The sequence below is a fragment of the Delphinapterus leucas genome, chromosome 10 (genome assembly GCF_059928025.1).
Source record: "Delphinapterus leucas isolate spDelLeu-1000000601 "Yukka" chromosome 10, BTC_Dleu_Yukka2, whole genome shotgun sequence".
Classification (NCBI taxonomy): domain Eukaryota; kingdom Metazoa; phylum Chordata; class Mammalia; order Artiodactyla; family Monodontidae; genus Delphinapterus; species Delphinapterus leucas.
Window position 1 is genome coordinate 63,685,961 of NC_143138.1, and position 12,931 is coordinate 63,698,891.

General features: G+C 46.8%; 1 protein-coding gene across 1 annotated transcript; it reads right to left on the minus strand.

Moving 5' to 3' along the window:
- Positions 1-243: 243 nt before the first annotated feature.
- CCR1 (C-C motif chemokine receptor 1) lies at positions 244-6,235 on the minus strand. The gene is made up of 2 exons (XM_022573378.2): positions 6,121-6,235; positions 244-2,681 (listed from the first exon to the last, which is right to left on the minus strand). Exon 2 carries the CDS (start codon positions 2,612-2,614, stop codon positions 1,547-1,549), a length of 1,068 nt encoding a protein of 355 aa, XP_022429086.1. The 5' UTR covers positions 2,615-2,681; positions 6,121-6,235; the 3' UTR covers positions 244-1,546.
- Positions 6,236-12,931: the final 6,696 nt, after the last annotated feature.

Sequence of the window (12,931 nt, forward strand, 5' to 3'; positions counted from 1 at the left end):
ACCCGTCCCGCCTGGGCTCAGATGGCATCCCTGTACCCGTCCACTGCACTGACAGCTCTGTGAGAACAGACATCCCTCTTGTATCCATGTCTCCCAGGTCCCAAAGAGCTGGCTCTGAACAAAGCAGGTCCCTTAGTCACTGCTGCTGGACTGAATTGATTTGCACAAGCAATCACTGGGAAGTAGGTGGAGTAAATTAGGGTGAATTCCTGTGGTAGAATTCAGTGCAGGCACCAAAACCAATACTTTGAAATAATTTATTGCCTAGGAAAGTGTTCCCAACATACTGCTACTTAAAAACAACAACAGTGGAAGAGTAAATACAGCTGAAGTCCATCTTGCTCATGAACATAGATATGCATAGGAGAAAAAAAAAACTGAAGGAAAATACATCAAAGAATGTACAGTGGTTGTCTTTGGGTAGGGGGATTATGAATGCTTTTGATGGCTTTTTTTTCCCTTTGTGTTTTTAAGCTTTTCTAGAAAACAATTTTTGTTACTGGGAAAATTATTTTAAAAGAAATCTATGTCTGAGGGAAAAGGGAAGAAGACATAATGGATAGGAAGTCCTACCGCACTTCAGGTGAGAGCTGAAGCGTTAAGGACCTTTAGGGTGAATAAGTTTCTTTGAGTTAAGGGCTCCTCGACTTCCTACATCGACAGGGCCCCCACCCTTCCTGGTAGACGTTACCCTCCCAGCCTCAAACCCCATCAGCTTGCACACCAGGTCCCTGTTCTGCTGATGTGTGCAAGGTGGCTGCCAAAACTCTGAGCCACACAACTAAAAGGTCTGGATGGAGAACGAAGAGGAAGAAAAGCAATCCGGTCTCCTTTGGCCTGTTAATAATTTCTGCAATAAAGCTGTCAGAATTTACCACCACATCCCTCAACTTACAGGGAAGGGAGATTCTGAAAAATATTCAGAAAGAAAGGGATGCTAAATGGAAGTAATGACTTCCTCCGCTCCCTGGCTATTTCAAGAAGCGCAGCATTTTATACATTTTGTCTGTGTCCAGCCCACCATCAGATGTCAAGTTCTTCCATCGTGAGTCCTAGGTTCCTCAGGGTTTCTAAGAGCCTAAACCCTGCAGTGGGAGTGGGGTGGGTGGGCGGAGGCAGCCGCCAGCTCCTGACTGGCTCTTGGCTCAGAGTGGAGTCCGTGGTGGAAATCACTATTTCCAAGTCCACTGGTGACGGGGCAAGGGTGGCAGATGCTCAGTGGTTTGGTTTACAAATGTTAAAGTTCACAAATCTGAATTCCTGTTTGGGACCAAGCCCTTCTTGGTCATCCTTTGTCCCAGTCTTCTGGAATGTCCCGTTTCATTTATTCATCTCCTTTCTACCAAAGGGAAGTTCACAGAGAAAACTCAAGCCCCAGAGGTGATTTGGTCTGGAGCACCTGGAGCTCCCTCAACCTCACGTGGCTACCATTCCATCTGCGTCAGGCATCATAATCTGGCCAGGACACCCAAGCTGCCTCCTCCCCAGCCGGCATGCCAGGCAGGTCACTCTTGTTGGGTCCTGGGTCAGCCTCCAGGGGCCTGAGTCAGAACCCAGCAGAGAGTTCATGCTCCCCGGTGGAGGGGGACATGGAGCTGACCCTCTCTAGCCTCTTCATGGAGAGGAAGGGGAGCCGTTTAGCCAGGCGAACGGCGACCAGCTGATGGAACAACTGCCATAGATACTTGCGGAACCTCTCACTGACAAAGACATAGATCACGGGGTTGATGCAACAGTGGGTGTAGGCGATCACCTCCGTCACTTGTATGGCCAGGTCCAGCTGTCTGCTCTGCTCACACTCATGGGTGAACAGGGAGTCTTGGAAAGCAGAAACAAACACAGTCAGATTGTACGGGGTCCAAAAGAGAAAGAAGATGATCATGATGACAAAAATCAGACGCACAGCTTTGAACTTCTTCTCATTTGGTCGTCTGAGCAGAATCTTTATAATCCCTGTGTAGCAGATGACCATGACCAACAGAGGCAACACCAGCCCCACGATGTTCAGTTTCAGAGCCTGGAACTGCTTCCACGTTCTTAGGCTTTCAGGAGGAAAATGAAGACTGCAGGTGTAGTGAGTGGACTCCCACTGGGTCTTGGAAAAGTACAAGCCCGGGACAGAAGCCAAGACGGCCAGGACCCAGATGACAATGCTGGTGCTGATACCAAAGGTGACGGTCCGAGCCCGCAGGGCAAACACAGCATGGACAATGGCCAGGTACCTGTCAATGGTCAGCAGGATGATGAAGAAGATCTCGCTGTACAAGCCCAAGAAATAAAGCCCAGAGAGCAACTTACACATGTTATCACCAAAAACCCAGTCATCCTTCAGCTTGTAGTCAATCCAGAAGGGCAGCGTGAAGAGGAAGATCAGGTCAGACGTGGCCAGGTTGAGGAGGTAGATGCTCGTCATGCTTTTGAGCCTCTTGTATTGCATGAGGACCAGGACCACTAGGATGTTGCCTATCAGGCCAAAGACAAATACCACTGAGTACAAGGGGGGCAGCAGCTGGGCCCCAAAGGCTCTCTCCTGTACCTTCTGGCACGGGGTTGCGTCTCCATAGTCGTATTCTGTGGTCATGTCATAGTTCTTTGGGGCGGTGGAAGTTTCCATCCTGGCTTCTCCCACGGGTCAAGGGAAATGGTTTCCGTGTTTACTTTGCTATTAAAGGAAGTGGGTTCTGGGTAACAAGAACAAGGCAGTGATTATATGTCTTTAACCACTTGGCAACTGTTTACCGAGTGCCTACTGTGTACCATGCCCTGCTGAGCAAGGGAGACCCAGGTCCTCTCTGCCCTCATGCAACTGGTCGTCTAACACATTAATAAACAAGGCGTATTCACATTGTGAAGGAAAAGTCCGGTGGATGGAGAGCGCAGACAAAGGGAGGCCTCACCACACTATTCATGACCAGTGCTTCCCCAGTGCTTCCGATGAACTGGGCCCTGGGCTTAGTGTTAAACAACCTTTGAGGGGGTACCATTATCATTCCCCATTTTAGAGGTGATGACACACAAACTGGGAGTAGTTAGGGCACAAAGGTAGTGAGAACAAGAGCTGGAGCTCAAACACAGGTGTGTACCTCTCAGGCCCATTCCTGAAACCACCTGGCTCTCCTGCCCCCAATCACAAGCATTGACTCTGTACCACGGTGTCCCCAGGAGTCAAGACTGAGAGTCAAAAACTTACAAACGGATCTTTATGGCTTTTGGGGCTAAAAAGATTGTCAGCCAGGGGTGACACAGTGCCCTGGGGGCACATGAAAATGTGTTTTTGTTTTTTTTTTTTTTTGGTCGTCACAAAGACTGGGGGACACTACTGTCATTTGGTAGGCAGGTCCTGTAATGTAAAAATTACCCTACACCAAACACCAGTAGTGCAGCCATAGTGAAATCCTAGAAGGTCAACCCATCCCTCAGCAGATGGGGACAGTGAGGACACAAGAGTGGGCCCAGCCTGGCCCACGTCACACGGTCTTCTGAGGTTACCGAGGTAACACTGTAACCTCCTGTGATAGCCGTGAGGAGGATTCAAGGAAAGCACAGGCTAGGCGGAATGGGGTCACATGGTATGGAGAAGACAGGGCTTTGGGGGAAGAAAGGCTCAGAACAGCCCCAAGCCAGGAAGTGTCACACAGTGACCAGACAGAGGCTGGAATTCTCCTAAAATAAGTTTTTGGATATTTTTAACCAGGGTTGCCTCAAAACAAAACAAAGAAAAAAACCACTAGATAGCGTGCCTTTGTAGAACTTCCCCAGACCCTGTTTTTAGCACTCCTTTCCAATCACTTATTGAAGACGCCTCCACAAAGGGAGCACAGGCTTTGGTGTAACCTACAGGCTCTGTGACCTCGGATAAGTTAACCTACCTCTGTGAGCCTCCGTTCCTCATCTGTAATGTGGAAAAGTAAGCCTTACCGTGCAGGGCTACTCTAAGGCAAAGTCTGAGCCATCCCCTGGCAATTATCGTGCCCTCAGTAAATATTAGGGGACCTCCTTCCCTGCAGGGGTCCCGTTCTGAGGCCCAGCACCACCAGGAATGTCCCAGGCTTCAATCCTATTCTGGCCAATGTACCCCACTCCCTACCAGGTCTCTCTAGTTAATCTGGAAGATGAATCCTGCTTGACAGTGATGGACACTGACAGTCCCTTCCATCTGTGCTACACTTTGAAATTTCCAAAATGTAGCCATCAATCTAAATTGATTTGACCTAAACACCAATCAGTAAAGTGAGTGGAACCTACATCATAATTCCCATCTTGAAGCTGGAGTCTCCAGTGCTCTTCCTTCTACAGTGCTTAATGAATGTTTCCTGCTCACAAAATTCACATTTCCACGGTGGCATTCGGAGATTAAGGCACACGGGGCTGGGGGGTGGGGGGTGGGTTGCTGGGCACCCTGGCTGGGGGACTGTCATTTCCCATCAAATCCATCCCTATGGCTCACTCCACCATCTCCGAACTTGCATATCCCGGTCAAGCCTCTTTCTGGAGGAGCCTAAGCTGCCAGTCACTAAACACGCTGTGTTGGCAATTTCTGATTTTTGCTGCCACTGCCAGTGCTGACAGCTCCGCTTGGCAGTCAGCACTTGTGGGTGAGCGGCCAGGTTTACCGTGTTAGCAGCAGGCAGCACGGTGAGCAAGGGGTGCAAGGCTGAGCCTGTGAGCCCAGTTTCTGGGGAATTTTGGCAAAGGTGAAGGCAAACTGAGTCAGCACTGTCAGGTGCCATTTGAACAGAGAGTCACCTTCCTACCACTCCCCACCTCCAACTCCATTCACTATTTCCCCAACGTGTCAGGCAGCAGGCAACAGCTCCAGAGTATGTTGCTCCTAAAGGGAGATGGGCTGCGGTGAGGCCTTGGAGGAGAGACCAAAGGAGCATGTTGCCATGCCATGTGCCAGCCTTGCTGCAGTCTGCTACAAAAGCCTGCCCCAGGTCACTGCACTAGTGCTCAGCGGCAGCCCTGGAGCCTGGAACTTTCCAGTGCCAGCATCCTTTAACCTCGGAGTTGGGGAAGTCTCTGAACAGACAAAGGGCAGTCTGTGATGGTAGAAGATACCCTGGCCTGGTGGCGCGCAGGAGGTGCCTTACACGAATTCATAAGAGCCAGCAGTGTGTATTCAGCATGTTGGTAGCTTGGAGTCAACCAGAATAGGAATATTTACACATGGAAATCAGGAAACACTAGCTATCAGGGCACTTTTTCAGGAGAGTCAGCTATTAAACATTTACCAGCACATCAATGCCCTGCAGTCTGAGTAGCCTACAGTTGTCCTGTGAGCCAGCTAAAGGGTCAGTGAGCGGCACACAGCCTGGGGGGCAGGCTATGCAAACTTCTGGGAATTTCTAATTCTGAAAGTCTGGGACCCTCCAGATTTAAAGGAGGAAAGGTTGAAGTAAATACCTCCAAGTAGTCCCCATGTCCCTGTATTTTCAGAACCAAATTCTGACCTGCCTCTTTGTTAGAACAGAATGGATGCCTCCCAGGAGGTTACCTGGCCAGCTCCCTGCCTTCCCGTAGGTGAAATCCTACCTCCTCCAAAGACATCCCACAGTCCTGATTTTGAGGATCCTTGGGTCTAGTCTTCTTAAGAAATTGTCTCAGTATCAAATCGTCCTTGCAACTGCAAAGTTTTTCTAATTAATACTTCCCTTTTGCTACAATTTCTTCTTACCCCACGTTTGGGTTTTGTTTACGTGGGGAAATTTGGCAACTGTCAGTGTCTTGAATAGCTTTCCAGAGAAAGTGCCTCCTGTCCCTTAATACTGGGCTGACTTTCTTAATTCACCAACAACCAATCATACAAGAAAGCATCCTGTTTTTAGCAAAAACAAAAACCTCCCAGAAACAAAAAAACAACCTATTTTACATCTGAGCACCCAGTCTTATAAATCCTTCCATCCTCAGTATTGCTATACAATTCATTGCCTTACAGATGCACGGGTGGGCTACTTACACATTTGCCTGGCCTTTGAAGAATTCCCCACCTTTGAGGAGACAGCCAGGTAAAAAAGTCTTCTCCTGCAATGGAAGAAGGACTACAGTCCAACCTGGCCACATGCAAACAACACTGCCCTCAACAGTGACTGATGGACAGGAAAGACAAGTGCCACTTACACTGGTTTCAGGGGATTGTGTCCATGAAGCGTTTGTCTCTGGAGCTTTTAGAATCTTTATGAATTCAAGGTCAAGGTCCTGACTGAGTCAGAAGTCCTCAGCTTCCAGTGTGATGATGGAGATAGAACTTGGGGTCTCAGTCTTTCAGAACAACAAGAAGGGGACAACGTTCTTCTTTCTTGTACATTGGGTGTCCACGAATGGCCACAACACCGACTGGTGGCCAGTTCCTGAAGGCCAAATGCACTCTGAGGTATTCTTCTGCTCACTCAGCTTCACTTCTTCTTTGGGCTCTGTGCCTTAAGGGGAATGGGTGGAGTTGAGCACGGTGAGGTGGGTGGCAATGAGGTGTTCCCAGAACTTGGTGAAGCAAACAGAAGGGTGGGAATGTGTATGGTACGGGGTCAGGGCACAGAGTTCCTGCCCTCACTTAGCAGTCTTTTTTTTTTAAGGTTGCAAAAGAAGGATTTAAACAGGAAACCTGGGTCCTGTTCCTCAAAACGATCCGGCTCATTCAGCCTGAGACAGGCAGGAGGCCGCTTCCCTTTGGCACCCCTACGTGCCTGTGCCAGTGACTGCTCCCCAGTCTCTGCCCCACAGCCCCACAGAGCGGTTTTACCACGAGGAGCCTCCAGCCTGGAGTGAATACAGGTCTGCTGGCTGGGTTTCGGCTGTCCCTTTCTGATGCTGGGTTCCTGGTTTACGCAGTGGCCCAAGCTCTCTGCTTGAGATGTGGATGGATCACTGTGTCTTCTGAAGCCTTGGATACCACTCCATCAAAGAAGAACACTGAATACTTAGCGCTCAGAGGAGGATGCGTGAGGTCAGCCTGTACGTGGAAAGCGTCACAGAGTGCCTGGCACCCGGAAAAGTGGCTGACGCACGAGGCCTGTCAGGATTCTCCCCACAGTTACCAGCTCCTGCTGCCACTGCGCTTGTGCCCCTCTGGGTTTCCATTTCCTTCTCTGTAAAATGGGGGTGCTCGAACCTTCCCCACAGGATTGCTGCAAAAGTGCCCATTTCAGAAATCACAAATGTGAATGTGTTTTGAAAATGTCACTTGTCCCTCAAGGCTCAGTTCCCTCATCTGTAAAATGAAGACTTCAGACGAGGTGACAGTGGGCCCTTCAGTACAATATTCCGTGAGTCTTCTGGGGTTGGGTCTTCCTTCTTCGGCAGCCCATCTTCGAGAGATGGAGGAAGCAGGAGGCAGAAAGTAACTAGACTGACAGACAGCTACGGGCGAGCCTGGAACCTGCCGCCTGATGCAAAAACCAGGCCTGGCGTGAGGGGAGCAACAGTGATGGGCCTCACGTATCAGACAGTCCTGCATTCAGATCCCAGGTCCACCTTTTACTGACTTTGGGCGTGTTATTTATTTATTCTCTTGAGTGTCTCTTTCCTCTTCTGTAAAACAAAGCTAATAATACTTACTTCATAGAGAGGATTAAATGAAGACACACACACACACACACACACACACACACCTGAATGCATGACTCGGTGTGCTGCTGAAGACATTAAAAATGCCTGTGTTACTTTAGAATCTCTCAGGTTCCAACCCTGATGCAGATTCCAGTAATGTGCTTGCAGGGGATCCCAGGAAACACTGCAGGGGATCCCAGGTAACACTTCAGGGGAGGGGAAAGTGGGACGGGGAAGGGAAGGAGCCGATGAAGAGGGTGTTAGAGAGCCAGTGCCGCTGTGAGCCAGGAGCTTGGTCCTACTAGGGAACTTAGGACACCCCTCAGAGTCATCCCAACTTTGGGGCGGCCGGAGGGGTGAGGAAACTGAGCATGTGTCCATCAAATCTCTACCCACTCACTGCTGGTCGAGGGCTGCTTCTTGGGGTATTCTGACTTCCAGTCTGCCTGCACGTTGGTCAAGCTTGCTCCACAAGCAGGGAGCCTCGTATTTTCAGGAAACAGACTACAATATGTAGAGGTGCATGTTGACATGTGTGGCCAGGGACACTGAATGGTACCCAGGAAATTCCAACGCGTGCCAGCTAGTGTCAGCACAGCTAAACACCCAGCCCCTGCCCCACTACAGGACTCTGCTGAATTGATCATCTCTCAGCCCTGCCCCCAGTGGTAGTCAGCGGGAGGTGTGCATCTGCCTACTTGTAGTACTTTGCTGCCAGATGAGTTTCCAGACAACACAAGTTTGCGAGGCCTGCCTCTTCCTTGGTCAAGTCTAAGGAAAGAGACATGGTGAGTCCTTGACTGGCCTTTCAGCTCTGCGCTAGGCTTCTGTAGGACCCATGGCACAGAGAGGACATGCGGGCAAATGTACTTGTTCATTTAACAAGTATTGATTGAGTACCCATGATGTGCCAGACACTGTGTTAGGTGCTACAGATATAGTGGTGACCAAGAGAGGCACATGCCATTCTTCGAGAGATCACAGACAATTAAGCAAGTCACTACAGTAAGGCCCGGGAAGTACCCAGGGCCAAGGAAGGGTGCACCTGGGTGGTGGGAGGGGGTGAGGGAGCCCTCCAGAGCAGAGGTTCTCAAGGTGAGGACCCTGGACCAACAGCATCAGCACCTCCGAGAACCTGCTAGTGATGCAAATTCTGCACTCCCATCCTGGACCCACTGAATCAGAAATTCTGTGTTTTAACACATGCTCCACATAAATGTTTGGGAACCATGGATCTGGATTTCTGCCAGGCCTGTGGCTCAAAGTTTTATACGATCTCTCTCTAGGAGAGCTTGGTTGGACCTAATGTGACCTGGGAAGACTTCTTTTGCTTTCAGCTAGAGGCCAAAACAAGAGGCTGCTCAGTGGCCCATTCTGTTTCCTCTTCCTGACACCCACACCCAGGGCACCTATGGCCTTTTGAGGGTGACAGGCAAACTTCTTAATGCAAACATACACACACACACGGAGACTGGTTCAAGATGGTGGACTAGAAGGACATGCTCTCACTCCCTCCTTCAAGAACACCGGAATCACAACTAACTGCTGAGCAATCATCGACAGGAAAGACTGGAACTCACCAAAAAAGATACCCCACATGCAAAGACAAAGGAGAAGCCGCAATGAGATGGTAGGAGGGGCACCATCATAATAAAATCAAATCCCATAACTGCTGGTGGGTGACCCACAAACTGGAGAACACTTATACCACAGAAGTCCGCCCACTGGAGTGAAGGTTCTGAGCCACACGTCAGGCTTCCCAACCTGGGGGTCTGGCAACGGGAGGAGGAATTCCTAGAGAATCAGACATTGAGGGCTAACGGGATTTGACTGCAGGACTTCAGCAGGACTTGGGGAAACAGAGACTGCACTCTTGGAGGGCACACACAAAGTAGTGTGCGCATCGAGACCCAGGGGAAGGAGCAGTGACCCCATAGGAGACTGAACCAGACCTACCTGCTAGTGTTGGAGGGTCTCTTGCAGAGGAGGGGGGCAGCTGTGGCTCAACAAGGGACAAGGACACTGGCAGCAGAAGTTCTGGGAAGTACTCCTTGGCGTGAGCCCTCCCAGAGTCCGCCATTAGCCCCACCAAAGAGCCCAGGTAGGCTCCAGTGTTGTATCACCTCAGGCCAAACAACCAACAAGGAAGGAACCCAGCCCCATCCAACAACAGACAAGTGGATTAAAGTTTTACTGAGCTCTGCCCACCAGAGCAACAGCCAGCTCTACCCACCACCAGTCCCTCCCGTCAGGAAACTTCCACAAGCCTCTAAGATAGCCTCATCCACCAGAGGGCAGACAGCAGAAGCAAGAAGAACGACAATCCTGCAGCCTGTGGAACAAAAACCACATTCACAGAAAAACAGACAAGATGAAAAGGCAGAGGGCTATGTACCAGATGAAGGAACAAGATAAAACCCCAGAAAAACAACTTAATGAAGTGGAGATAGGAAACCTTCCAGAAAAAGAATTCAGAATAATGACAGTGAACATGATACAGGACCTCGGAAAAAGAATGGAGGCAAAGATCAAGAAGATGCAAGAAATGTTTTACAAAGACCTAGAAGAATTAAAGAACAAACAAACAGAGATGGACAATACAATAACTGAAATGAAAACTACACTAGAAGGAATCCATAGCAGAATAACTGAGGCAGAAAAACGGATAAGTGACCTGGAAGACAGGATGGTAGAATTCGCTGCTGCGGAACAGAGTAAAGAACAAAGAATGAAAAGAAATGAAGACAGCCTAAGAGACCTCTGGGACAACATTAAACGCAACAACATTCGCATTACAGGCGTCCCAGAAGGAGGAGAGAGAGAGAGAAAGGACCCGAGAAAATATTTGAAAAGATTATAGTCAAAAACTTCCCTAACATGGGAAAGGAAATAGTCACCCAAATCCAGGAAGTGCAGACCATACAGGATAAACCCAAGGAGAAACACGCCGAGACACATAGTAATCAAACTGGCAAAAATTAAAGACAAAGAAAAATTACTGAAAGCAGCAAGGGAAAAGAGACAAATAACATACAAGGGAACTCCCATAAGGTAAACAGCTGATTTCTCAGCAGAAACGCTACAAGCCAGAAGGGAATGGCATGATATATTTAAAGTGATGAAAGGGAAGAACCTACAACCAAGATTACTCTATCCAGCAAGGATCTCATTCAGATTCGATGGAGAAATCAAAAGCTTTACAGACAAGCAAAAGCTAAGAGAATTCAGCACCACCAAACCAGCTCTACAACAAAGGCTAAAGGAATTTCTTTAAGTGGGAAACACAAGAGAAGAAAAGGACCTACAAAAACAAACCCAAAACAATTAAGAAAATGGTAATAGGAACAAACATATCAATAATTATCTTAAATGTGAATGGATTAAATGCTCCAACCAAAAGACACAGGCTCACTGAATGGATACAAAAACAAGACCCATATATATGCTGTCTACAAGAGACCCACTTCAGACCTAGGGACACATACAGACGGAAAGTGAAGGGATGGAAAAAGATATTCCATGCAAAAGGAAATCGAAAGAAAGCTGTAGTAGCAATACTCATATCAGGTAAAATAGACTTTCAAATAAAGAATGCTACAAGAGACAAGGGAGGACACTACGTAATGATCAAGGGATCAATCCAAGAAGAAGATATAACAATTATAAATATATATGCACCCAACATAGGAGCACTTCAATACATAAGGCAACTGCTAACAGCTCTAAGAGAGGAAATTGACAGTAACACAATAATAGTGGGAGACTTTAACACCTCACTTACACCAATGGACAGGTCATCCAAACAGAAAATTAATAAGGAAACACAAGCTTTAAATGACACAATAGACCAGATAGATTTAACTGATATTTATAGGACATTCCATCCCAAAACAGCAGATTACACTTTCTTCTCAAGTGCACTTGGAACATTTTCCAGGATAGATCACATTTTGGGTCATAAATCAAGCCTCAGTAAATTTAAGAAAATTTATATCATATCAAGCATCCTTTCCGACCACAACGCTGTGAGATTAGAAATCAATTACAGGGGAAAAAAACGAAAAAAACACAAACACATGGAGATTAAACAATACGTTACTAAATAACCAAGAGATCACTGAAGAAATCAAAGAGGGAAATCAATATCTGGAGAAAAATGACAATGAAAACACGATGATCCAAAACCTATGGGATGCAGCAAAAGCAGTTCTAAGAGGGAAGTTTATTGCTATACAAGCCTACCTCAAGAAACAAGAAAAATCTCAAATAAACAATCTAACATTACACCTAAAGCAACTAGAGAAAGAAGAACAAACAAAACCCAAAATTAGTAGAAGGAAAGAAATCATAAAGATCAGAGCAGAAATACATGAAACAGAAACAAAGAAAACAACACCAAGGATCAATAAAACTAACAGCTGGTTCTTTGAGAAGATAAACAAAATTGATAAATCATTAGCCAGACTCATCAAGAAAAAGAGGGAGAGGACTCAAATCAATAAAATTAGAAATGAAAAAGGAGAAGTTACAACAGACACCGCAGAAATACAAAGCATCCTAAGAGACTACTACAAGCAACTCTACACCAATAAAATGGACAACCTGGAAGAAATGGACAAATTCTTAGAAAGGTATAACCTTCCAAGACTGAACCAGGAAGAAATAGAAAATATGAACAGACCAATCACAAGTAATGAAATTGAAAATGTGATTAAAAATCTTCCAACAAACAGAAGTCCAGGGCCAGATGGCTTCACAGGTGAATTCTATCAAACATTTAGAGAAGAGCTAACACCCATTCTTCTCAAACTCTTCCAAAAAATCGCAGAGGAAGGAACACTCCCAAACTCATTCTATGAGGCCACCATCACCCTGATACATAAACCAGACAAAGACACTACAAAAAAAGAAAATTACAGACCAATATCACTGATGGATATAAATGCAAAAATCCTCAACAAAATACTAGCAAACAGAACCCAACAACATATTAAAAGGATCATACACCATGATCAAGTGGGATTTATCCCAGAGATGCAAGGATTCTTCAATATACACAAATCAATCAATGTGATACACCATATTAACAAATTGAAGAATAAAAACCATATGATCATCTCAATAGATGCAGAAAAAGCTTTTGACAAAATTCAACACCCATTTATGATAAAAACTCTCCAGAAAGTGGGCACAGAGGGAACCTACTTCAACATAATAAAGGCCATATATGACAAACCCACAGCAAACATCGTTCTCAATGGTGAAAAACTGAAAGCATTTCCTCTAAGATCAGAAACAAGACAAGAATGTCCACTCTGACCACTATTATTCAACATAGTTTTGGAAGCCCTAGCCATAGCAGTCAGAGAAGAAGAAGAAATAAAAG